Consider the following 24,781-nt stretch of genomic DNA (forward strand, 5'->3'; position numbering starts at 1 on the left):
TGGCCCACCGGGCTGCTCCCGGTGCACTATGGCCAGGACCCTGGCGGAGCACGCAGCCGGGGGCGAGAGCGGCGCTGCCGGCGGGGCTGTGGGCAGAGGCGGGAGGCGCCTTCCAGCTTCCCGTCGCTCTCTCTGGTTCCCTGCCGCGCTTGGCCTTGCTGGAGGGCGCGGCGGGGAGCTGGAGGGAGGGCGCGGCACGGTGGGCGGGAACGCCAAACTCGCGCTCCGCCGGGCTGTCCTCCACCTCTGCCCACCAGCCCCGCCGGCAGCGCCGCTCTCACCCACGGCTGCGCGCTCCGCCGGGGTCCTGGCCATAGTGCAAGCGGCGGGTGAGGGCAGGCTGGCAGCGCCCCTCAATGACTGCTGTGGCAGCTGCCTAGCTTGCCTATATGGATGCGCCGGCCCTGCTTCGTGGGGGGGCAGGCTGCCCCCCCGCCCCGCGCTGGGTACGCCCATGGCTGTTTCTCCTGATCTTGAAGGAGGTTGCCTGGCATGCTGATACCCACAGGCTTTCCTGCAGGAATCTCCATAGACTGCAAAGTACTGTGAATTGGCTGTCAGTGCCATTGTAAGCCTGCAAAAGTAACTAGTCTCTGGCCATCATGCAAGTGCAGGTGAATATACAATGCTCTTCCTTCCACTAAGCAGACTGAAGGAGGAGGGACGCAAGGACCCTTTCCTCCTCTGCTTTTCACTCACACACTCATGGAGCTCCCCATCACTGATGGCTACCAGGCAAGTTGTCAGTTTTCAGGTTGAAAAGTTCCCACGTCTGCATGATGGAAGGTGGTTCATGCCACAGATGCCTGCCCACCAGGGAGGCTCCATTGTTTGCCCTGGATGTCCTTTTAGTTCCTTTAAGGTGGCTCACTGGGATAACCTTAATGTCTGGAACTTTTTGGCTCCCACAGGATTTTGGCCCTGGAGAAGCTTGGAGCCGTCTTCAACCAGGTTGCCTTCCCGTTGCAGTACACTCCTAGGAAGTTCGTCATCCACCCTGAGAGCAACAACCTAATCATCATTGAGACGGACCACAATGCTTATACTGAGGCAACTAAAGCCCAAAGGAAGCAGCAGATGGCGGAGGTAACATGCCTTGCTTCTGCCTGGGGCCCAGCTCTCACCAAAGAAGGGCAGGGACAGGACTCTGTGAGCTGGAGCTTCTTTTGCTACTGCTGCACTTGGTGGGGAAGTTGTCGCAACATAATGCAGAGCAGTGACCACTTTCCTTTCTAGAGAGAAGGCTACTCTGCCTTTGTAACCCATGGAAAATCTCACTTTCTGCACCTCAGTTAGGACTGCCTAATCATCATAATCACAAGAAGCCCTGATGGCCACCAACTTGGATGGCTTTAAAAGAGCATTAAACAAATTCATGGAACAGTAGATTATCAGTTGCCTATTAACCATGATGACTATATTCTGTCTCCATTGCCCAAAGCTGCATGTCTCTAAATTCCAGTTGTTGGGAATGACTTAGGTCTTGCTTGGGTTTCCAAGAGGCATTTGCTTTGGCCACAGTGAGAACAGGATCCTGCACTAGAGATAGGCCTTTGACCTGAACCAGCAGGCAGCTCTTACAGTTCTTTTTTGCCCCCTTGTGTATTGCAGGAAATGGTGGAAGCTGCAGGAGAAGATGAGAGAGAACTAGCTGCAGAGATGGCGGCAGCGTTTCTGAACGAGAACCTTCCCGAGTCCATCTTTGGTGCCCCAAAGGCAGGAAATGGACAATGGGCGTCTGTTGTCCGGGTGATGAACCCCATCCAAGGAAACACTTTAGATCTAGTCCAGCTGGAGCAAAATGAAGCTGCCTTCAGGTAAGGAACAGTGCCTGCACCTGTGAAGCAAGTTACCCTTTTGAATGCTGCCCTTTCTGCTAAATAATGGAAATACTCTTTATACCAGTTCATACTTTGGTATACTTACTTCGGTCATACTTGAAGTACACCAGTCAAGCCAAATATTTACTTATGCTATTGTTGCCAGATGACTCTAGAATCTAATTAAATAAAGCAAAAAAATGCGGTCTACCTGAAGTTGTTTGGGGTCTTGGGGCAGATACTTGGCAGTCATTTACCATGATCTGCTCAGCTGATAACAGCCCTAATTAAATCTCATTCAGTTTGCGTATTGCATTTTTATGCTGCCTTAGCACTAGCAAATAGTACAACATACTCTTCGCTGCTGCCTTCCCCCAAAGTGTTCTCTCTTGCTCTTTGTTGCTGTGAAGCAACTGCTTCTTTTGCCTTCCCAGTCTTCCCTTGTCTTGTCAAGTAACATTCTCCTTCTCGCTCTCTACAGTGTGGCAGTGTGTCGATTTGCCAATGGTGGTGACGACTGGCATGTTCTAGTGGGCGTAGCCAAGGACCTCATCCTGAATCCACGCTCTGTGGCTGGGGGCTTTGTTTACACCTATAAGTTGATAAACAGTGGGGAGAAGCTTGAGTTCTTGCACAAGGTGAGAATGTCCTCCACTAGTGGGTTGGAGGGGGAGGAATCTGGGGAAATGAACATGGATGGGGCTTGCCAAGAGGTTGCTAAAATGTACTGATGAGACCCAACTCTTTGGGATGGAAATCTCTTGATTGGGAGCAGAGGACCATCACTGTTAGTAACTACTCCACAAATGGTTTTCCTTCTGTCCACAAAACAGCAGCCATATCAAAAATCACATTGGATTTTCCCTGTGTGTGCTATGCAAAATGTATGCACATTGCTTGCTGCCAGGGAAATTTGACCAATTATAATAATGGTGTGACAGTTGCAGTTATCTAATGGACATTTGAAGCAAAACAAGCCATAGACCTGTGAATGAGTCATTTATAGGTGATCTGACTTGAGCGTTTGCAGCACCTGATGGTGGTTGCTGAATACTTTGGCTTCTGTTGGCATGGAGAAAATCAACAATGTACAGAGCACTGCAAAAGTTGAATTCTCCCTCCTTGTTGATACCTAGCAGCCTGCACCTGTGTGGAGGCAGGTTCTTTTGTTGGGCAGGAGCTGGACTATAGAGGCAGTTTGTCCTTGTCGGTTTGCAGTGTCCATCTCTTCCCCAGTGGATGCAAATGGGTACTTGATTCAAGTGGGCCCTAAAAGTCATTGGTGGCAGATCTGCATACTTTGCCAGGGCTGAAACTTTCCCATTCTTGCAGTGGTGGGGCTTCATCTATGCAGTGAGGGTACTATTAATGATCTTTGTTTTGTCTGCTTGACAAAGGCTGCTTCTCTTTCATTTCTGTTCAGACCCCAGTAGAGGAGGTACCAGCTGCTATTGCCCCCTTCCAAGGCAGAGTGCTCATTGGCGTGGGGAAACTCTTGCGGGTATATGACTTGGGCAAGAAGAAGCTGCTCCGGAAGTGTGAGAATAAGGTATTTAGAACGTTGTGTGTGTGTTTGTATGCGCAGATCTCCTGGATACTGTATTTCCTAAGGCAGACATACCCTATCACTTTTAACAAATTTGGTTGAAACCTTTGAACTTTTTTCAAGTTCCAGGGAAACATTCTCTTGCCCAGAGCTTTGGCTTCCTTCAAAAGAAGTTATCCTAAATTGCTTAAGGGGCAAGTCTTCAGGGCTGTTTCCACCCTCTCTGTACCTTATTATATTTCACTGGATAGATTATCATTTTCTTTCCCTTTGGAATAGAATTGAGAATCTGAGGCTCAAAGGTGTGGTCTTGTATTTCTGAAGCTATGGCCTGTGATTCACATAAGGTGATAGTTGAAAGTTTTGGATTTTTTCCCCAAAGGAATTTTGAAGGACTATTTTTACTGGAATTTACATAAAGATACCGGATTGGACATGGTGTGGGATGCGAGCAAAGCAGTGATGAGGGGCTTTCTAATACAGAAAAACAGTTTCCTGAAAAGAAAGAAAGAGAAGAAAAAGGAGGAAATCCTGAAATATCTCATGGAAAATGAGAAGAACTTGATCGCAAAACCAGAGGATTTGCAAATCAAGAACAATATAAAGATGTTGCAGACGCAGTTTTCCACGTTGGTAAATCAGGAAATAGAATGGAAAATAAAACAAATGAGACAAAAGAATTTTGAATTGGCAAACAAAACAGGAAAATTGTTAGCTTGGCAATTGTGGAAACGTCAAAATCAAAATACAATTAATAAAATTAAAACGGAAGAAGGATTGACGGAAGATCCAAAGGAAATAAGGAAATCCTTTCAAAAATTTTACAGAGGTTTATACAGCAAAGGAAAGGAGGAAGGTGGGAAAATCAAAGATTATCTGGATAAACGTAAATTGAAACAAATACCAGAAAAGGAAAGGAGGAAATTAAATGCTTCGATAACAATACAAGAAATACAAAATGCAATGAAGAGAATGAAAAGGGAAAGCTCCAGGACCAGGTGGGCTTTCAGCAAAATATTATAAAATATTAAATGGACAATTGGCACCAGTTCTAGCAGAAGTGATGAATAATATTCTTGAAGGAGGAAAGATTCCGAATACGTGGAAAGAAGGTTATATAACATTGATTCCGAAACCAGGTTCAGATGGCTTAGATGTGAAAAATTACAGCCCAATATCACTATTGAATAATGATTACAAGCTTTTTGCAGATATAATGGCAAGGAGATTGAAAGAGATCTTAAATGAGATAATACATAAAGATAATACATTCCTTCCTGGTTGACAGCTAAAAGACAATGTCAGACATATTATAGATGTACCGTGTTTCCCCTTTTTTAAGACACCGTCTTATAACTTTTTTCCCTCAAAAAAACACACAGTGGCTTATTTTCAGGGGGTGTCTTTTTTTAAAAAAAAAAGTGCTGGTACAACTGGGACCCACTGGCTCAGGATGCTCGGTGCTCTCTTCTGCACATTGCTGGGCGCGTTGTTGGCGCTGCCAGTTCCGAGCGCCTGCAGGGTGGGGTGGGGGTGGCAGTGCTTTAAACCCCCAACCCTGTAGAAAGCAATGGAAGTTATGGACTGTAACAATCCTTAAGAGGCGCAGGTCTTAAAAAACCCCTGGTATCACCCTTGAAGCACAGCCTTCCAAAGTCAGGGGGGAATAGGTCTGTTTAGACAAAGGAAAGGATCGGGGGTGATTCTGTGCCCTGGGACCCACAGAACTACTTTAAAAATCCCAACCTGGGGGGGGGGTCAAATAGTGAAGCCCCATAGCCCTGTAGCAACAGAAGGCACATTCTGAAGCACCCGAGCTGTTCGGTTCCATAAAAAATCCAGGAATTGTAAAATTAACAACAATAATGGGGGGGCACTCTATCCAAAGAGTTAAGAAGGAATGGGAAAGTGTTGAGTTATATATGGAAAAATATGGAAAGGAAAGTTAGTTAAAGATAAAAAATAAATAATTATCGCAAGGGGAAAAATAACATCATAAAGGGTAATAATATTAAATATAAAATAGACAACACAACAGAAAAAGCAAGTATATGACTAAATGAGATCGCACAGGAGTGAGGGAAGTGGGGAGAGAGGGAGGGGGGTAAGGAATGGAAGGAGGCAATGGTTGGAGGAGGGTATAGGGGGATGAATTAAAGGAAAATTAAGACTGAGAAGCGCATGGTTTTTGTTTTTTAAAGATGCAAAGGCTTGCAATCAGCCAAAGTATAGAGCCCAACTTCTAGGAGACTGCGATCTACTTGCGGATTTATAAACTGGAGGTGATCTACCCCCGTTATATTGGTGTTCAGGTCAGAGTTGTTTTTAGAGAGAGGAAATATCCCATTTTTGAGGTTAAAGTAAAAGTTCCTGACCTTTTTTTTATAATGAGGAAATGCTGCTAAAACTCCGTTCTTCATTCCACGAAGGGGAGAGGGGGCGGGGCCGGGTGCTCAAAGACAAAAGAAATGGAAAAGGAGATAGCGATCAAATCCAGCCTCGCATTCATGCAGCCGTCGGGAGAGGCAGGGGCTGCAGCCGAGTGCTGCTTCACAAACAAACGGGGGAAAGTGCTTAGAACCCAGAGAATCCAGCTGAAAAACACGAAGCAGCAACAGCAATTGCACACACACCATCCCAAGCCAGCACAGTAACCAAGTCCCAAAAGCAAGAAAGGACTCAGCAAACACTGCTGCGGCCGGCGTTGCTGCTGCTGACTCGGGGAGCTCAGTGATCTCTTCCGCACAGCGCCTATCACTATGGCTTATTTTCGGGGTACGGTTTATATTTCTCAAATGCTTAGAAATGCTGCTATGGCTTATTTTATGACTACGCCTTAAAAAGGGGGAAACACGGTAATAGAATATCTGGAGACCAGGATTGATAAATCTGCGATATTGATGTTTATAGATGCAGAAAAGGCTTTTGATAATATCTCTTGGCAGTTTATGAAGAAGAATCTGGAATCGATGGGAGTAGGAGGATCTTTCCTGAATGGAATTGAAGCGATATACTCTGAGCAAAGAGCGAAATTGATAATAAATAATGTTTTGACGGAATATTTTGAAATCACAAAAGGTACTAGACAAGGATGTCCATTATCACCATTATTGTTCATCACGGTCCTGGGGGTATTGAACAGATTAAGAGATGTTTCAGCGATCAAAGGTGTCAAAGTTGGTGCAAAAGAGTTTAAATTGAAGGCCTTTGCGGACGATTTAGTTTTAACTCTGGAAAACCCCAGTGAAAGTGTTGTAGAAGCTATAGAAGAAATTGAGAGATTTGGACAGTTGGCAGGATTTAAATTAAATAGACAGAAAACAAAAATGGTGGTTAAGAATATGAAGATGGAAGAAAAGGAAAAATTACAACAGAAATATGGAATCGTAGTGGCGAAAAAAGTACAATATTTGGGAATATGGATGACAGCAAAAATATTAATCTATTTAATGACAATTTATGAACCAGTGTGGAAGGAGATAAAGAAAGATTTAGAAATATGGAATAGAATGAAGTTGACAAGGATGGTGAATTTTATCATATGTGGTGGACATGCGAAAAAGTTAAAAGATTTTGGGAAATGATATATAATGAACTGAGAAAGATTTTTAGATACACTTTTCCCAAAAAACCGGAGGCTTTTCTATTAGGACTTATAGGAGAGGGCATTGTAAAAGGAGATGAAATATTATTTATGTATGCGACAACCGTGGCTAGGACCTTATTAGCCCAAAAATGGAAAACTCAGGAGTTACTGACGATTGAGGAGTGGCAGACAAAAATGATGGACTATGCGGAATTAGCAAGACTGACTTGCAGGATCCGAAACCAGGGAGTCAAGGTTCCAAAAGGATTGGAGTAAATTTGTGGACTATATGGAGAGGAACTGTAGAAGTTTAAAGACACTTGCAGGACTGAAATATATCCTACGAATTGACTTTAAGTATATAGGATGAAGGAACTGCGAGATAAGAGTGGGTACGAAAACCGACTGAGGGGAAGGAGGGAAGTCAAAGCTCGGCAGAGCAAAGAAGTAAAATAGTTGAATAGAGGTTAAAAGGAGGAAATTTTGTGTTTATTGTGTGTGGTTGTGTTTGTTGTTTGATGTTTAATGTTTCGTTATTGTTTAATGTGGTTTATTTGAAAATTTAATAAATTGTTTTGGAAAAACAAAAGTTTTGGATTTTTTCATAGTTGTTCCTTACACCAACTTTATATTGGTGTAGTGAACCGTCTGCAGAAAAGGGCACAGAGCAGCCTGGAGCCCTCCAAATGTTTTGGACTACAACTCTCATCAACTCCTGTCAGCGTGGCCAGTGGTCAAGGATGATGGGATTTGTAGTCCCAAACATCTGGCGGGTGCTGAGTTATAGAAAGTAGAAATAGGAAGATTTTCATATTTCACATACAGGTATTTGCTTTTCCCTTGTTTGTTTGACCTTCTGAGTATTTCTAGAATCAGGAGAGCTACCCATAATGATGTTAGCACTGGTTCTCGGTGCACATTCAGATACAGAAAGTGATCACAGATAAGCAATGTCCCAGCTCCCCTTTTCTCAGTTTTAGAAAGCTACAACTGTTGCACAACAAATGATCATAGCCTTGCAGAGAGATGCCAGTGATGTTCAGATTTCATGTGCGTAATGGCTCAGGAAGGGATTTGGGGGCTTGCCTTGAACAGTCTCCCTTCATTGCTTTTTGAACTGCTTTTCTGAATTTCTGTTGCTTCACAGCACATTGCCAACTACATCTGTGGGATCCAGACCATTGGGCACCGAGTGATCGTCTCAGATGTCCAAGAGAGCTTCATCTGGGTGCGCTACAAGAGGAATGAGAACCAGCTGATCATTTTTGCAGATGACACCCACCCCCGCTGGGTCACCACTGGCTGCCTCCTCGACTACGACACAGTGGCTGGGGCTGACAAATTTGGCAACATCTGTGTGGTAAGTCAGCCTGAAGGCAGCCAGGAAACTCCTGGGGCTCATTTGAGAACTGCCCTGCTGTCATTTTGATTCCCTGATGCGGGAGATGACAGTAAAACTCCAGCTTTTTGCTTTTGCTAAGCACCATTTAGCTGGTGGCCTGAGACCTTTCTCCCACACCCACATGCTACTGTTATGGGGGGGGGGTGGCAACTTCCTCTGGATACTCTTCTGCCAAAGTGTACACCTTGTGACTGTCTTGTTAATGAAGACATACGTTTGGTTGCTCTCCTTTTGTGGCCTGGGTCACACATCACAGTCAGCCCACAGCTAAAAACAGACTGCGGATTTATGTGGTTGTGTTGGTGCATGCTGCTGAAAAGTTCTTGCTCTGCTTCTCTCCTGCTGCTGCTGCGACGGCTTGTTGTGACTTCCAGACCTCAGCCTGTTGGTTTGTTTGCTCCCAACAAGCACAGACAACGAGTCAAGAACAAACCTTGACTAACTCTCATGGTTTGTTTGGGGAGAAACATGCTGTGAACCCAGGTTGGAGCACTCATTATGGTTTGATATGACATGCAGCGTGTTTGCTGGCTTAGGCTTTTTCTGAATTCATGCTTGCAACACCTTCCAGTTATTCCCATTTGCCATTAAGGCCACACGTGAGTTTGACACTCTTGATGCCTCCTTCTGTAGGTACGGCTGCCACCCAACACAAATGATGAGGTAGACGAGGACCCAACTGGAAACAAGGCGTTGTGGGATAGAGGCCTTCTTAATGGGGCTTCTCAAAAGGTAACTTTGGTGTAGGGAAGGGGGTGCTTCCTCAGGTGAGAAACTGGAGTTCACTGGTTATTTATTAACTTCATTACCTGCCTTTTTCTGGAACCGGCAACTTCCTTTTTAAGAATATATAAATCAATGCATAAATCTACTGATAAAAAATATGTTACGGTGAATTGGTTTTTAAAAGCGAGTATCCCTATGGAATTAATAACAAGACTGTCTGCCGGTTGGAGCCTGAAAGGGCTTTTGAAATTAACTTCTGTGTCTACATAAATGCAGTGTGGAGCAGAGTTAAACCCCTGCATAGAGTGAAATTGTACTCCTGTGATCAAGCAGATGCCTTTGGAGTTTTGTAATTAGGGTTGTTTGTAGTTGTTTTTCATGCACAAAGGAATGGAGATTTTTTAAAAATTCACAGAAAAATCTCTTCCCGTGTTCATGAAATGCTATAACATGCTACAGGCAAAACTCTTGTGATTTCCCCCTACTCTGTTTTGAGAAGTTCCTGGGAACAGGAGGGACAGTTTCCCTTTCCAATAGGGGAACACTGGACCCCTGTTAGTTAAATGAAAGTTGAAACAGTATGGGGGAGAAACAAGCCAGGACAACTGACCCCATGTAATTGTTGAGCAGTATAGGGAGTATGGGAGTGCAGGTGGCGCTGTGGGTTAAACCACAGAGCCTAGGGCTTGCCTATCAGAAGGTCGGCAGTTCGAATCCCTGCGATGGGGTGAGCTCCCGTTGCACGGTCCCAGCTCCTGCCAACCTAGCAGTTCGAAAGCACGGCAAAGTGCAAGTAGATAAATAGGGACCGCTACAGCGGGAGGTAAACGGCGTTTCCATGTGCTGCTCTGGTTTGCCAGAAGTGGCTTTGTCATGCTGGCCACATGACCTGGAAGCTATACGCCGGCTCCCTCAGCCAATAATGCGAGATGAGAGCTGCAACCCCAGAGTTGGTCACGACTGGACCTAATGGTCAGGGGTCCCTTTACCTTTTATAGGGAGTATGAAGTGATTCAGGTTTGCTTAAAAGTTTTGCAAATATTTGAAATGCCTTCTGAGGTTCATAGCACCCCTGTTACTGTAGGAGAGGTAACCCTCCTACACAATTTTATTTTTTACACTTATCTATCTGCTTTTGGAGTCCAAGGTCCTAGCAGGAAGTAAATTTTAATACATATTTCAACAGTCCTCCTGTTTTAGGGGGGGGGGTAATTTAGTTGACACTTCATTTTAGAAATGTGAAATACTGCCCAGATGAAATACTGGGTTCATAATGGAAGGGGTCCAATGTACTCCAGTAGCCTAATAGCAGCTCCCATTACACATAGGATATCACTGTTGCAAGTTTGCATTATAAGTGTGTTTAGAAATGTCCTCACCAACCGCTGGAAGTGATAAATGTAGGTTTTCTTTGATGGAAATGAGATTGTCTGGATTTAATGCATTATCTTAGGTCACCTGCTGAAGTCTTGCTTGTCTTACTTTCAGGCAGAGGTGATTATGAACTACCATGTAGGGGAAACAGTCCTGTCCCTGCAGAAGACGACTCTAATCCCCGGAGGCTCTGAATCTCTTGTCTACACAACCTTATCCGGGGGCATTGGCATTCTGGTCCCATTTACATCACATGAGGTAGGAAGTTCTTGTATGATGGAAATATTAAGAGTTGTTCATCTACCTAGTGCAGCAGGAGCACTTAATGCCCTATGGTAGTGACAGTGAGTTATGGGAGGATGGAAGACAAAGCTGAAAGGGAGGGGAGGCTATGCCACTCCCTGCCCACATTTGGCCTCTTGGCTCTTCCTTGTGTGGATCAGAAATTGATCTGCTTTAATGCACGTACTGAGCTTGGCTGCTGTTGGACCTCCTGAGCTGCCTATGGCTCTCTTTGCTCTCTGTATGTCTCTCCCCCCCCCTGCATACACTTATACATGGCAATATAATGTACCCTGAAAACCTTTGCTGACACAGGTGACGCCCACATTTGCCAGTTGGCTCTGCCCATGAAGCATGACCGAAATTTTATTGCATGACAGAATGAAGCAGAGCTAAAAAGGAGTCTGTCTGGGGCCACAGTTCTGTTGATCTCCCTTCCCCAAAATGAATGCATGCCAGCTTGCAGAGGGCTCACTCTCTCTTTAGGACAGGGGTCAGCAACCTTTTTCAGCCGTGGGCCGGTCCACCGTCCTTCAGACCATGTGGTGGGCTGGACTATATTTTGGGGGGGGGGAATGTACAAATTCCTATGCCCCACAAATAACCCAGAGGTGTATTTTAAATAAAAGGACACATTCTACTCATGTAAAAACATGCTGATTCCTGGACCGTCCATGGGCCGGATTGAGAAGGCGATTGCCCCCGGGCCTTATGTTGCCTACTCCTGCTCTAGGAGGTTTGTTCAGGTGACGTGTTGTCAACCAGTGTACCAATCACAGCTGCTGCTCTTCTCAGTTCTGGCACCGGGTGTGGCCTGACACTGCTGCTTCCAGCTGTTTCCCTTTCCCTTTGATGTCGCTCTCTGCTCTTTTCAGGATCATGACTTCTTCCAACATGTTGAGATGCATCTGAGGTCTGAACACCCTCCTCTCTGTGGACGAGACCACCTCAGCTTCCGCTCCTATTACTTCCCAGTGAAGGTAGGCTGAGTTTGTGGGTCTCTGCTACGTGTCCATCATATGCTAGTAAGCATATGCTTATGGGTAAAAGTTGCCAATGTGAAGGAAGGCCAAATTTCCCCCTGCATTTTATGCTTTGGTCAGAGCATCTGCTGAGGTTTCTGGAACGGCTTTTCCAGGACAGGGTTCTGCTTGCTAAGAAGGGTAATCAGCAATGGGGCTACGTGATTCTCTTACTTTTTCTTTTTCACCATCTGGGTGGTTTGTCTGAATGGACGTTTATCCTTTCTAAGTGATATGTATAGATTTCAAGCCCCCTCCCCAGGATTCCCTATTGCAATTATCCCTGGTGATGGTTGCATCCCATTAGAACTGACCTAGGTATCAAGGTGGGTCTACTTTTTTCTTGCGAAACCATGTGTTTCTCTTGGGTCACCTGTACATCATGGATAGGGCAGCACTGTCCATGGTGTCAGAATTCGGTTTCTGCCCCCCCCCCAATATGAATCTGCATTTCAGGAAATGCTTCTGTGACAATGAGGAGTCGTGCAGCAGGTTATTTTTGCATTAGCACTGTTAAGTTCATTTCCAGACTGCAGCATTATCAGTGTAGCTCTAAACCTGCAAATCCACCACATTGCCAAGCCCTGGGGTGATCTTGAGCAAGACAAAATAAAAAAATTCCTTCAGTAGCACCTTAAAGACCAACTAAGTTTATATTTTGGTATGAGCTTTCGTGTGCATGCACACTTCTTCAGATACACAGAAGTGTGCATGCACACGAAAGCTCATACCAAAATATAAACTTAGTTGGTCTTTAAGGTGCTACTGAAGGAATTTTTTTATTTTGCTTCGACTCAGACCAACACGGCTACCTACCTGTAACTTGAGCAAGACAGTTCTAGTTTTTTGTGCCGCCCCCCCCCCCCATTATATGGACTTGTGGACACCTTCATTTTTCACTTTTAGGCAAATGTCTGCTGAACACCTGTATTTTTTTAAAGAGAGAATTTGCTTTTATTCATTCTGACTCCTATGGAGAACCTTTGGGCACTGTTTGCCTCTTGTTCTGTGTGCTTTGGGTCTGCTTTCTATGCTTGAGCCCATTCCCTCCTTTGTTCCATGTGCTACAGCTTCTAAAATAGCCCCCCCCTTTCTCTTGCTAGAATGTCATTGATGGGGATCTGTGTGAGCAGTTCAACTCCATGGAGCCCAACAAGCAGAAGAACGTGTCTGAAGAGCTGGACAGGACCCCACCAGAGGTGTCCAAGAAGCTAGAGGACATCCGCACCCGCTATGCTTTCTGAGAGGGGCCTCTTCAGGGACGTGGCTGGGGCTCCTGTTCCGAAGATGTTTCGAAGGGTATGAGCTTTTTTGGCCAGTTGCTCCCACTTTGGTACTCGCGTTCTTCCTGCGACTTGAAAGTCCAACCATGTCATCAACCTGCCAGGAGTCAGTCAGGTTCTCCCAAGTGGCAAGGCCTCCCCTTTCAGGTGTGTTTCTGGCTCCACCCTTTTTACAGACAGTTTGGGTGCTGCACCCACTACCAACCTGCCCTTGGACAAGGCCCTGGTGCCCTTTCCTTGTCAAGTGAGCTAGCTAGATGAAGTCCCCTTTTCTGAGTTTGTAAGATCTGAGCACAGGGATGTTAGGACTCCTCCTCTTCCATTGGCCAGTGTCTGGGAAGCCTTGTGGGCGTGGCTGGTGTAATTTTTCCATCCTGCAGTTTTTATCTCTGTGTTTGTAAATATAGTCTTGTACCAAGTTAGCCTTTTGTCTGTTGAAGAGATGGCCTGTGTGAATCTGGCCATAGATTTTTCTTTAATAAAACCCAGCATCTGGATTAAAGGTTGGCTGACAAACCTGTTTGGTGACTTCTCTCATGAATTTTACCTGCTCCTGCGGACAAGAGCTAGGGAGCAGCTCTGCCAATCGAACATTAAATTCATTCATTATCCTTTTGGCTGCAGAGGAAAGCCACGTTTCCCTGCACTTGCAGTGTCTAGTATTAGGCTCTGTATTTCTCTGGAGATCTTATTCTCCATTTACTCTGCTGTGGAAGACTTGTTCAGCCCTCTTAGGAGGTTTATGCTTAAGTTCTGGAATTGCCTCCCAACCTACCCTACCCTAGCCCTTCAGGGAAAATAACGTTGCTGTTATGTTTACTTTCCTCAAAAGAAAACCTTTTGCACTTCCTCCCTCCGAGCCGCTCTTGGGGCTGCATTACATGTGAGTGACAGATCTCTTTGTTTCTATGGTGGGCTGACTACTTGTGTTAAAAGTAATGTACAGGGGTTTGATTCATCTCAGTCAGCCTGGCCCAATAGTCAGGGATAATGGGAGCTGTAGCAAATACTTGGAGGGCACAGGTTCACGACCTCTGGAGGACAGAGTGCAGATGTCTGTAGAACTTGTGACTGGCTGCAGCTCCTAAATGCAGATACTTGCTTGCAGAGATACAAATGCCCTTCAGATATTACGGGGACCAGGTGTTTAGTTCAAAATGTGCTGGCTTCTGAGAGATCAGTGTCATGGCTTTTAATAGTCGTGACCTCAGAGATGGAGTCTGTTTTCCCTCTCAATAACTGGGTTCTGGGAGCTGTTGGTGACTTTGCAGGGAATCCTTACCTAAGATTCTGTATTGGGAAAGCGTGCTTTGGGTACCTTTAGTTGAGGTCCAGCTAGAAATACAGTGGAACTGGTAGCACTGCCCCTTGGTGGAATGGGCACTTGGCTGATTAGGCTGCAGAGAACTTGTGAGCAGTATTTTATTTAAGCCCAAAGCCAGGTGAATTTTAGATCTAGAAATTGGGCCAGGCTTTCTGGGCCTCTTTCAAGAGTTTCCTGGTGCTTCAGGTAGGTTTCGTTTCAAATGTCTTCACTGAACAATTACTTTAAAGTGCTATTTCTCCTTCCCTGTATGGATGTGGGAGTTCTGGATTGGATCCAGTAGAACTAAGCAAATTCTCATCAGCTGAAAATCTCTTTATCTTTTGGCTTTGGGTAGGCTCTGACATGCTATTATGTCAAACTGCCACACTGGATCATCTGTCTCCAAGAAAAGGAGACCCCATCAGAAGGGAACCAGCAGCCAGTGAGGGATTGCGGAAAAGGGAGCTGTGTCTGGTTGGGAAGAGTCTTGCCCTCTTAGACAAGGCCAGAGTGGAGCAGTGTGTAGCCTTGGGAGGACTGCTGCTGCCCAGCTCCCTCACTAAGGTAGGGGCTGTTGGAGAAGCCTAACACAGCCCAGCCTTGAAATGGTTCAGTGATTAGAGGTGGGGATTGATGTGAAGGGCAGCTGTCAGTGACAAAGACTGTGGTAAAGATTGCTGTGGGGAAGAACTATCTTCTATGCTGCTATAGTGGAAGCTACAGAAATAATACCCCTCAGACATCACCTTTGTTGTTTAAGCACATACACAAGCACACTTTGATACTAAGCAGCTCTTTAGATTCTATGGGCATGGAAATGCTGGTTTCTTGCTACAAGGCGCTGGAATTATGCAAATGGCTGTGAGAAGAGGGTTGGGGATTGATGCACTGACTGGCACTGAAATTGACAATGCTGCCCAGCTCCTTTCTCCTAGTCAGGGGCTGGGGCTTTAAAGACACAGCATTAGAACAAGAAAAGCCCCAGAAGGCTAAAAAACAACAACACATGTTTTTTGCTTTCCATTTGAGAAGATAACAGAGAGAGGCAGCTGTTGAGTGCTACGGTACCTCCACTGTTGGAGGCAGCGTGCTTCTGAATACCAGTTGCTGGGAATCACACGAGGAGTTTCTAGTGTGCTCTGCTTTTGAGTTTCCTACAGGCATCTGCTTTGTCTCTGCCAGAGCGGGATGGGCCTTTGCTACAATCCAGCAGGCTCTTCTTATGCTCGTCTGAAATACGCCTTAAGAAATCTCTCTAAGAACCCCTTCTAGGCTAGAACTATAGAAGATGGTGCTTTCTTTGTTTTAAAAAAATACACTCACCTTTCCATTTCTGTAACCATAAATTCAGAATTGGAATGGTTGCGACAAATGTGTGTTAACATTTATGCTGATTCCAGGAGGGTTACAGGTAGGAAAACCACCTGTGGATGTTTTGTGCCTGGCCTGAAGAAACAACTGCTTTGTTCCTCTTAAGCGCAGGAGAGTAAGAATGGGTGGGATGGGGTAGAACAAATTTGCGTTAATTACAGTACAACTTTTATTAATACTGGAATCTTCACAGTGCATTCGTTACTTGTAGCAGTGACTATTTTAAATGAAGGAAGAAGGGAGAGGATAATTAACTTTAAGAATGAAAGAGGGCGGGTGGGTAAGGCCAGGGCTGCTAGCAGGGGTGGGGGGCGGGGTGGGTAGGGGAAATAAATTAGAAAAAAAGAACAAGTTAACAGCACCAGAATAGTTAACATCAGTTGAGAGAGACATTTTAAAGGTTTTTTTTTCTCTGTACAAAAAAAATGAAAAATAAAAAGCAAAATGCAAACATTTCTCACGCATTGTCACTGTTGTCATTTCTGGCCATGACAGGGAGGAGGGGGGCACCCACAGGAAGGTTGGTTGGTTAGAAACTAAACTGTTATTACTACGACAGTATAAGAGTTAAGGAGGCTACAACGTGACACCCACGCAAGCGCACATAAGACGTCTGGGCTGTGGGGAGGGGTGGAGGGGATTGCTGTGGCTCTATGTACAACAACGACAACACCAGGCCCTGCTATGCCTTGCAGCGGCTAAGGATGGGGAGACGGGAGGGATCCAGCAAGAGGGAGCAGGCACAGTTGTGCTTTCTCAGAGGTTTCTAGGCTCCCCAGCCCTTGCAAGGGGCCTTGAGTTGGCTGGTTTGGCCACCTCGTGTATTCACCACCGCTGTGCTTTGCTCGTGCTTCACCACACAACACTCTACACTATGCAGAACTGTGCTCTCTCTCTACTTTAGAAAGGGTTGCTGTCCACCGTGCTGCTGCTATGAGAAACTTGGTGGCATTTCTCTTGGAATAACTGTCACAAGCCCATCTTTCATTTTTTTTCTTTGCATGGGTAAGCTCTGCACTCGAATGCCTGGCCAGTCCAAAGACAAAGGAAGCCCCTAATGTCTAGCATGAGCTCTGCCTCCCCTACTTTAGCTACCCCGTATGTGCTACATCTGTGCTGTTCAGTGATCCTTGGATACTCAACAATCCCAGGAGAGAAAAGCAAGACATGCTCATTCTTGAGCCCAACAAACACAAAAGGTGGAGGTTATGCAGCAGGGGCCGTTTAAGGGACCCTCATTTGTCAAGGAAGCTTGATCTGTAAAGCATGAGACTCATAACCCAGGCCCCATGTTGGACAAAAAAATTATGCATTGCAAAGGGTTGGACTAGATGACCCTCATGGTCCCTTCCAACTCTACAATTCTCTGATTCCTAGTCAAGCACAGGGAAAGGCCTCTCCCTCTTTCCCTCTCACCTTAGACCTTAATTCCCAGCCACCGACTTTCCCCATCACTTTCTCTTTCTTTCAAGACTGTCCCCTTTCCCAACATCACTTTCCATTCGCCAACAGTCGATTTCTAGACTTTCTGGGACAATATCAGGCTGAGCACAAGGTAGAGCCAAGTCTCTTGCACTCTCCAGATCTGGGTATAAGCAGTTGTTAAACAGTTGCATTACATAACTAATATAAATAAACTATGAATTTATCCAAACCCTTAACAAGTTGTTTCTGCAGGGCAGAATAGGCAGGTACGTTCCAAATTTGGGGGGCAGGTGGAAGTAAGCAAACAGCGTAAAAAGGTGATAGGCACAATTTGTATGTATGTTCCTTCTGACTACCTGGCTTGCTTGCTCTAAACTCCAGCCCTGCTGAACTCTTAACTCCCATCAGGCCCAGAAGTTGGCCTAGCCCATGGTCAGCATCGATGGGAGTCTTAATAACATTGGAAGGTGAAAGGTTCTCCATTCCTGGCCTGAAACAGTGAGAAATGTGGATATTCTTACAGCAGCTGCATGGCCCAAGCTGGAGCTGCAATCCAAAATGGGGGAAGCTGAGTGATGATGCTGTGCATTCAACTCATGCTCCTTCAGCTCCAAGCACAGAGGAAACAGCTGTGCTGAATATTCATCTGTTTATAGATCTAGAGGCCAAAACCAGAAGAAGGGAGCTGGTCTGTTTCTGTAAATCCCCTCTGCCCCCATTTTAAAGCCTGCTTGTGGCAATTCTTTCCTCACTTTCTGCTGGGGCACTTTTTTTAACAGCAATGGGCTCTAATTTCATGAGCAGGTCAGGGTGAATTGGGGAGTCGTACCATGAATGGGATGTGGTTAACCGTATATCAGACCTGGCTAAGTAGTAGCAACATCGCCAAAGGTAAATGAACGAACCAAGAGGGTTGGTTCAGCTATTTCCTTCTCTGCATATACTTTTTACCCCTTTCAAAGTATCCACCCAATATTGACAAAATGGGGCCCCTTTTGATGCTGTTAGAAGAGGTGCCCTGCCACACACTCTCAGATTTAGTCATAACCATGCCCATACCTGGCCAAGACCCAGCACTCCACCTAACTCAGCCTTGCCTAACACTGCTTGGCAGAAGCCTCCCACAACAAAGATTTTTCTATTCTTATTTGGAGATGCCAACAGTTGGACCTGGGACCTTCTGCATGCCAAGCAGGTGCTCTACCACTCCGCTACAGCCTTTCCAGTGACACCAGAACTTGTGAGCATCAGTTTGACAACCTTTGGCCTTGCCAGATGGTTGTAGGAGAATTCAAGAGCAGACACCCTTGGTCTTTGCACACACCCTGCTTTCAAAACCCTCTAAGGTTACCAGAGTCCTCCACTACCATCGACAAAAAGCCTTCTTTTAGCCCATATCCACTTAGCTACAGCTATTCCAGAGCAACAGCTGTCCACCTTCACCTTTCCATCACTGCCAATTCTGCTCCCTCCAACCCACCTTCAAGGGAGAACCATAGCCACTGCTCTTACCAAAAGGTTCAAGCCCAGTCCTGAAGTGGCACTGAGGGCAGGTCAACAGCAGCCCAACCCTCGGCCTCTCAGATTGCAGAGCTCCTAGCCCACTTGGGACGAGAGCACAATCCTCTTCCCGAATATAACCAACCTGCCCACTCTGCTCCCAGTAGAGCCACGGAGGCCGGTAAGTCTGTGGCTGCGACTCAGCCTCTTGTTTGGGGGGGGGGATTGGGCCCTCCTGCCTGGTGACAAGCCTGTAGGTTGTCCACTCCCTGCCCCTTGCACCCCCTCCTCCAGCTGCGCATTTGGGATCCACCTGGGAACACAAGACAGGCTTCCGGGATTGTTCATGGGGTGTTAACTGCTGCTTGTAAAGTCTTTCTTGAAGTAGCTGATACAAACAGATGGCAAACAGAAAATAACTGGAAAGAGAGACAGACAGACAGACAGCTGTGAAGGAAGGATTCAGCACAGGACTAACTGCATTTTTTTGTCCGGAAGAGGTGGGTGCTCTCTAGGAACAGCAGCCTCCATTTCTTTGTCATATGCAAGTGTGTGTAGTTTATACTAAGAACACTGTAGCTGCTAGATCCAGTTCAGGTTTTCACTCCTCCCCGATAATTGTGGAGCAAGGGAATAGCCTTCCTCCTTGTGGCAGCAGCAGCAACCGGTCTCTGCAGGACAGGATGAAGGAAGGTGCAGGAAGGGAAAGGATACCTGGACAGGGCAGCAGATGGAAAAACAATGTGTATAAAAGAGGCTCCAAAACCAGTTCAGTGCCAGGCTGTGCCCGTGCAGGTTTGTTAACAAAGGCGTATAGATTAGTCTCCTTTCTAGACTGACACGATCTCCATAAAGTGGCTTTGCCTTTTGTGGTTCATTTACTTCTCTTCCATTTCCCCTGGTTTAGTCCTGACTGGTTGCTCTCCAGCCGCAGGGTGGGCACTGAGCAGGCGCTGGGGAAGAGTCCATCACAAAAACCGGGGTGCTGACCTGTCATTGGTGATGGTCCTGCGAAGGCGCACCCCACGCCGGATGGCCACCAGCATGTCTTCTGCCGGAGGGTCGCTGGAGGCCGCCGGGGGAGGAGTGGGTGTCTCTTCCCCGGGACCAAGGGCAGAGACCCCCGTGGGGAAGGGAAACTGGCCCTCGCCAAGGGCATGGGCACTGGCCACCAGCTCCCCAATCTTCTCCACCAGGCTATGCCGGTTGGCTGCCAGCTGCTGCTCCTCCTCCTCGGTGGAGAGGTGCTTCCCGGCGTACACAGAGATCTCCATCACGTTGCTGCCCCAGGCGGTGTTTGGCAGGCTTAGCCTCTTGGGCGAGGCTTTGGCAAAGTCCATGGCGCTTGGTGAGGCATCATCAGTGTAGAACACACATTCCTCGCTGCCCACCCGGGTGGGGCCAGTGTACCCAGGAGAGTCAGGCACTGTCGGCGTCTTGACAGGGACGATGGGGGGTCTGATGGGAATGGGGCCAGCGTTGGAGAGGGTTCGGCGCACCGTGGGCTTGGTGGAAGGTGTGCGGCGGATGGTGGCCACCCCTGGCGTGGTGCCAGTGGGCAGGGCAGTGCCGGTGGGCAGGCCAGCGGTAGAAGCAGGCCGCTTGGTCTGGATCATGCGCCGGTAATTCTGGGCAATGTTGCTGTTTCGAGGGATAGTTGAGGATTTGTCAAATTCGGTCTGGCTCTCCCCTTCCATGTCGCCGTTCACGGAATAGCAGTCGTAATCTGAGCCTGTGGAGGCGACAGATGGACAGGGTGGGTGTCAGCATTCTCAGTTGGCAGGTGCAGCACAGCCAAGCAGCCACTGCTGCACAACACTCTCCACTGTAAGAGACCTTTCATACATATATATTTTGATTCCGTTAATGTTTCATTGATATATATAACCTGTGTCTATTTTAGTTGTAAGCTGCTTTGAATCCCATCGGGGGGAGGGGGAGGCAAGTTATAGAAAAATATAATAACAACAATGTATGCCACCCTAAAAATATTTATCATTAAACTGGGCAACCACATTAAGTAAAATGCCACACACACCCCTTCCCTGGCTGCCAAGAAGCCCATTGGCAGAGATACCTTGCGAGGGGATGGTGTCCTCAGAGCAGGAAGGAGTGGTGGTTTGTGTGCTGTAGCCGCTGGAGTACTGCAGGGAGTCCCGGCTACTCTTCTGGTGCTCAAGACTCAGGCCTCGGGTCAGCACCATGGCCAGGTCACTTGCGGCTGGGGACACCTCCTCCCCATGCTGATGGAGAAACAAAATGGGGTGGGGTGGGGAATGAGAGGTGTGATGAGCTGGTCTCAAGCAAATGGCGCCCTGAACTGTAGGAGAGGACACCATGTGTGTGCCTGGGCAAGGTCAACTACACCCAAAGGTCAGAAAACATTAATGGAAAGCAAGTGGAGATGGGGAGATAGGAGAATGATCAAGTTATCTCATTCCCCAAAACTATGTTGGCCATGAACACAACACCTGCAGCGGGCAAGCAGCTGGTGCCATGAGGGTGGTTAGCCTGGATCTCTCCCAGGCTAAGACGCCTGCCCCAATTCCACATGCACCCCATGAGCCCCTCATCATTTGTAGCTCTGCTCAAGACAGGACATGCAAAGAATTCCAATTTCTTTTGTGTGGACTGGGGGGCGCACGCGGCTGAAGTGAGGGGGCTTTGTGGGGCAGAGGCAAGGTGGAAGTGGGATGAGGAAAGTGGCACCTAAGGGCAGAGGCCAGCTCTGGCTATTCCCCAGTGACTCACATACAGCAACTGGTGAGAGGAGGCATCACGTCTGCCAGGCTCACTCAAGCTGGTCCCTGACCAAACATATGAAGTACAGTGGTACCTCGGTTTATGAACACAATTGGTTCCGGAAGTCTGTTCATAAACTGAAGCGTTCATAAACTGAAGCGAACTTTCCCATTGAAAGTAATGGAAAGTGGATTAATCTGTTCCAGACGGGTCCGCGGAGTACTTGAACTGAAGCGTTCATAAACTGAAGTGAACTTTCCCATTGAAAGTAATGGAAAGTGGATTAATCTGTTCCAGACGGGTCCACGGAGTACTTGAACTGAAGCGTTCATAAACTGAAGTGAACTTTCCCATTGAAAGTAATGGAAAGTGAATTAATCCGTTCCAGATGGGTCCGCGGCATTCGTAAACCGGAAATTCGTAAACCGAGGTGTTCATAAACCGAGGTTCCACTGTATAAGCAACAGACATGCATCAATCAATTCCTCCAGGGCTCCACAGCCCCATCAGGGCAAAGGGCTACACAGGAAGCTGCTGGCATGTGATGGCATGCTGGGGGTGGCAATTTTTCACAATTCATATGAGCAAAACCCATCAACTGCAAAACACTTCTCTGAGAGAACTTCCTCAGCTCAAGGATGCCAGTTGCTACCTGGATAAATCTCCTCCTGAAACAAGACATGCAGAGGAGGCCCGGGTCTTCTCCTCCAGGGAGTTGCCTCTCTCCTAGCTAAGGTTTGGGACATTATGACACTCCCATTTTGACACTATACCTTGGCAGCAATGGAGGCCGGGGACATGCGGGGCCTGGAGCCTTCCTCCAAGCTGATTCCTGGGTATACCAGGCTGGTGGAGCCCAGCTCAGCTTCACGGAGATGCTCTACGCGATCCTTCCTTCGCTGCAGTGTGCTTACCACCGGCTGTTCATAGAGGCCAGCCTTGGACCAATCCTGCAAAATCCAAGAGGAGAGGGGTAGTACGGCACAGCTGGGGCCCCAACATCGGGCACAGCAGTGCAAAGTCAGGTGAGTATGGAATAGGGCAGTATGGAATAGGGCAGAAATGGATGGAGAGGGATTGGGCAAGGGGGTGGGGAGAGAGGAATTGGCAAAAGGGCCACCCCAGGGCAAAGAGCAGGGGTTGTGGCAATCACAAAATGGCTCTGCCACCATTTTGCTCTGTTGGGCTGGTGACGGAGAAATCCCCTCTTGGCTTAAAAAGGGTTTCAACAAAGACAGGAAAGGTGGAGGCACCAGGCCAGAAGGGTGCCTGCTTCCTTTTAAAAGTGTGGGCTGCTTCCCCAAGACCTTGAAGCAGCCATGGTAGATTGTACCTCCAACAATATGTGTCCCCCACCCCACTGGAATCCCAATTCTCTCGCTCTCCTCAAACACATTTTCTGGAAAAAGTCAGGTGAATACATCTTCCCTCTTACGGAAAGTGCTATATAAATACTGAGAGTTCAAAACACAGCACATTCAGTTCTGCGCGATCCATACAATGGTCCTGAAAGGCAGACTGCTGTCTAAATGCACTCAGTGAGCTCATGGCTGATCTGAGAATGGAAGGAGGACTTCTGGGGCCAGGACTGTTCTCAGCCTCTCCCCCCCCCCCCCCGCAACACCACTTCGCTCACACCAAGCCCTACGTGGTGTTTGTGTATGGGAAGCAGTTCCCGCCCCAACACAGGGAGATGGCAGCACAGGGATATTGCAGAGACTTGGGGGGGGGGGCAGGCAAGTCAGCTGAGGGGAAATAGTTCATATTCTGCCATCCCAAAGCTGTCCTGATGCAGTCTTCCTGTGTTCAGGAAGCAGGAAGGAGCACTTCCTGTTTCCAGAGCACTTTGATGTGCTCACAATGCCAGTGTGCAAGAGGAAAGAACGGCTGCTTCAGATGACCTGATGGGTTTGATCTGGGGCCACAATCCCTGGGGCTTCATGCTGATGGGAGCCTTTGCTAGCTGCACCAGAAATGCTGGGGTGGGAGCTTGGCTGGGATCAACTATTGAGCATATTAAATGATGCATAAAAAACCCCAAAACAGAACGTGCAGAACAGAGGCTCTTGCTCCTGAGTGACCTCTGCAGCATCACCTCCATTGCTTTCCAGAGGGGAATCCATAGGCTGCTGCTGGAAGATAAGGCTTGGAGCTACATGGGTCCAGAGCCAACAGAGCCACAGAAGGCTCCTGTTCCAGCTCTGGAGCAGCTGACTCCCCTGGTAAAGGTCTCAGAAACGGACACACCACAATATACACACCAGGCTAAGGCTTCTTCTGGAGCTTCCTTCAGTCCTGGCCACATGAGCTACATTCAGGGGTTTCCACTGAAACACAGTAAGAAACCACGGTGAAGAGAACCCAGAGCCCACGCATGACCGCTGCACACCCAGCCAACCTGCAGGGGGCGGGAAGGGGGCGGCCCGTGGCAACCGGCTGGGCAGAGCTGCAGAGGAAGCCAGAATCACTGGAATCATCAAGCCAGGGCAAAAAATAATAATGACAACCATCAAAAAGCCAAGAGCCAAAAGCCAGCCAACAAGGGAGCAGAAATGGTGGAGGAAGAAGAGGAGGAGAGGGAGGCGGCAACCAGAGGAGCATGAGGTGGTGATGTCCATTTCCCAAAAGGTTTGTGACATGCTAAAGCCCTGCAGTGCATCAGCCACTAGGTGGGGTGCGTATCCCAGGATCCTGGGTGGGTGATGGGTGGCTGGGTGGGAAGGATGTTGCCGATTTGCGAGTCACCTTCCGGCCGCCTGACCATGCCCCGGGGGCAGAGCTAGAACTGACCGAGGTTGGGGAGTTGCATTCGCTAACAGACTGGCAGGTTTCTGAGGCCTCGGACGATGCGGAGCTGGAGGACTTCTGCCATGCCCAAAGTCCAAAGGTCAGCAGGAGCAAAACAGACATATGGGAGAGAAGGGAGAGAAGAGACCTGGTTAAGCAGCTGGTGGAGGGAAAGCAGGAGAGAGAGAGAGAGAGAGAGAGAGAGAGAGAGAGAGAGAGAGAGAGAGAGAGAGAGAGAGAGAGAGAGAGAGAGAGAGAGAGAGAGAGAGAGAGAGACCCGAGGAGGCAGCTTGTGTAAGCGCAGGGCAGCCAGCCTTGACACTCAAGAGCCAGGTGTTAGATCACAGCAGGCAGTGCAAGCACCGGAGGAGCCACACACTCACAGGAAGCCCATGAGGGGCCTCACATGGATTTTGCACAGCACTTCCAGGCCCTCTGCTATAACTTTTCAGCAGGGGAAGCGATGAGGAAGGAGCTGGGAAGAAGGAAGGCCTCCTCCCTCCGCAAGGGCAAGAGGGAAGGGCCAGCTGCAGGAAGCAGAGAGGCAGGAGGGAAAAGCCTCCTCTCGCCCAGGGTGTGGAAACAAGGCACACAGGAGGCCAGAGGGAC

The 24,781-nt window shown here is 47.6% G+C and overlaps 2 protein-coding genes across 10 annotated transcripts in view; one reads left to right on the forward strand and one right to left on the reverse strand.

Moving 5' to 3' along the window:
• The window catches only part of SF3B3 (splicing factor 3b subunit 3), a 36,791-nt gene extending 23,230 nt beyond the window's left edge, over positions 1-13,561 (forward strand). For all 4 annotated transcript variants that reach the window (XM_035120225.3, XM_035120224.3, XM_035120223.3 and 1 more), the window contains exons 18-26: positions 912-1,086; positions 1,612-1,817; positions 2,302-2,458; positions 3,244-3,369; positions 8,100-8,312; positions 8,988-9,086; positions 10,569-10,712; positions 11,612-11,716; positions 12,862-13,561. In XM_035120225.3, the coding sequence (XP_034976116.3) occupies positions 912-1,086; positions 1,612-1,817; positions 2,302-2,458; positions 3,244-3,369; positions 8,100-8,312; positions 8,988-9,086; positions 10,569-10,712; positions 11,612-11,716; positions 12,862-13,002 (1,366 nt within the window). In that variant the 3' untranslated portion in view covers positions 13,003-13,561. The remainder of the gene's footprint in view (positions 1-911; positions 1,087-1,611; positions 1,818-2,301; positions 2,459-3,243; positions 3,370-8,099; positions 8,313-8,987; positions 9,087-10,568; positions 10,713-11,611; positions 11,717-12,861) is intronic.
• Positions 13,562-15,873: 2,312 nt separating this feature from the next.
• The window catches only part of MTSS2 (MTSS I-BAR domain containing 2), a 63,064-nt gene continuing 54,156 nt past the window's right edge, over positions 15,874-24,781 (reverse strand). For 2 of the 6 annotated variants that reach the window (XM_035120228.3, XM_035120227.3), the window contains 5 exons: positions 24,176-24,250; positions 23,647-23,712; positions 22,159-22,335; positions 20,721-20,886; positions 15,874-20,375 (listed from right to left, as the gene is read on the reverse strand). In XM_035120228.3, the coding sequence (XP_034976119.3) occupies positions 19,612-20,375; positions 20,721-20,886; positions 22,159-22,335; positions 23,647-23,712; positions 24,176-24,250 (1,248 nt within the window). In that variant the 3' untranslated portion in view covers positions 15,874-19,611. The remainder of the gene's footprint in view (positions 20,376-20,720; positions 20,887-22,158; positions 22,336-23,646; positions 23,713-24,175; positions 24,251-24,781) is intronic. The other 4 variants (XM_088672086.1, XM_035120230.3, XM_035120231.3 and 1 more) reach the window with 2 other exon arrangements.

Source organism: Zootoca vivipara, chromosome 6, assembly GCF_965207765.1.
Source record: "Zootoca vivipara chromosome 6, rZooViv2.hap1.1, whole genome shotgun sequence".
NCBI lineage: Eukaryota > Metazoa > Chordata > Lepidosauria > Squamata > Lacertidae > Zootoca > Zootoca vivipara.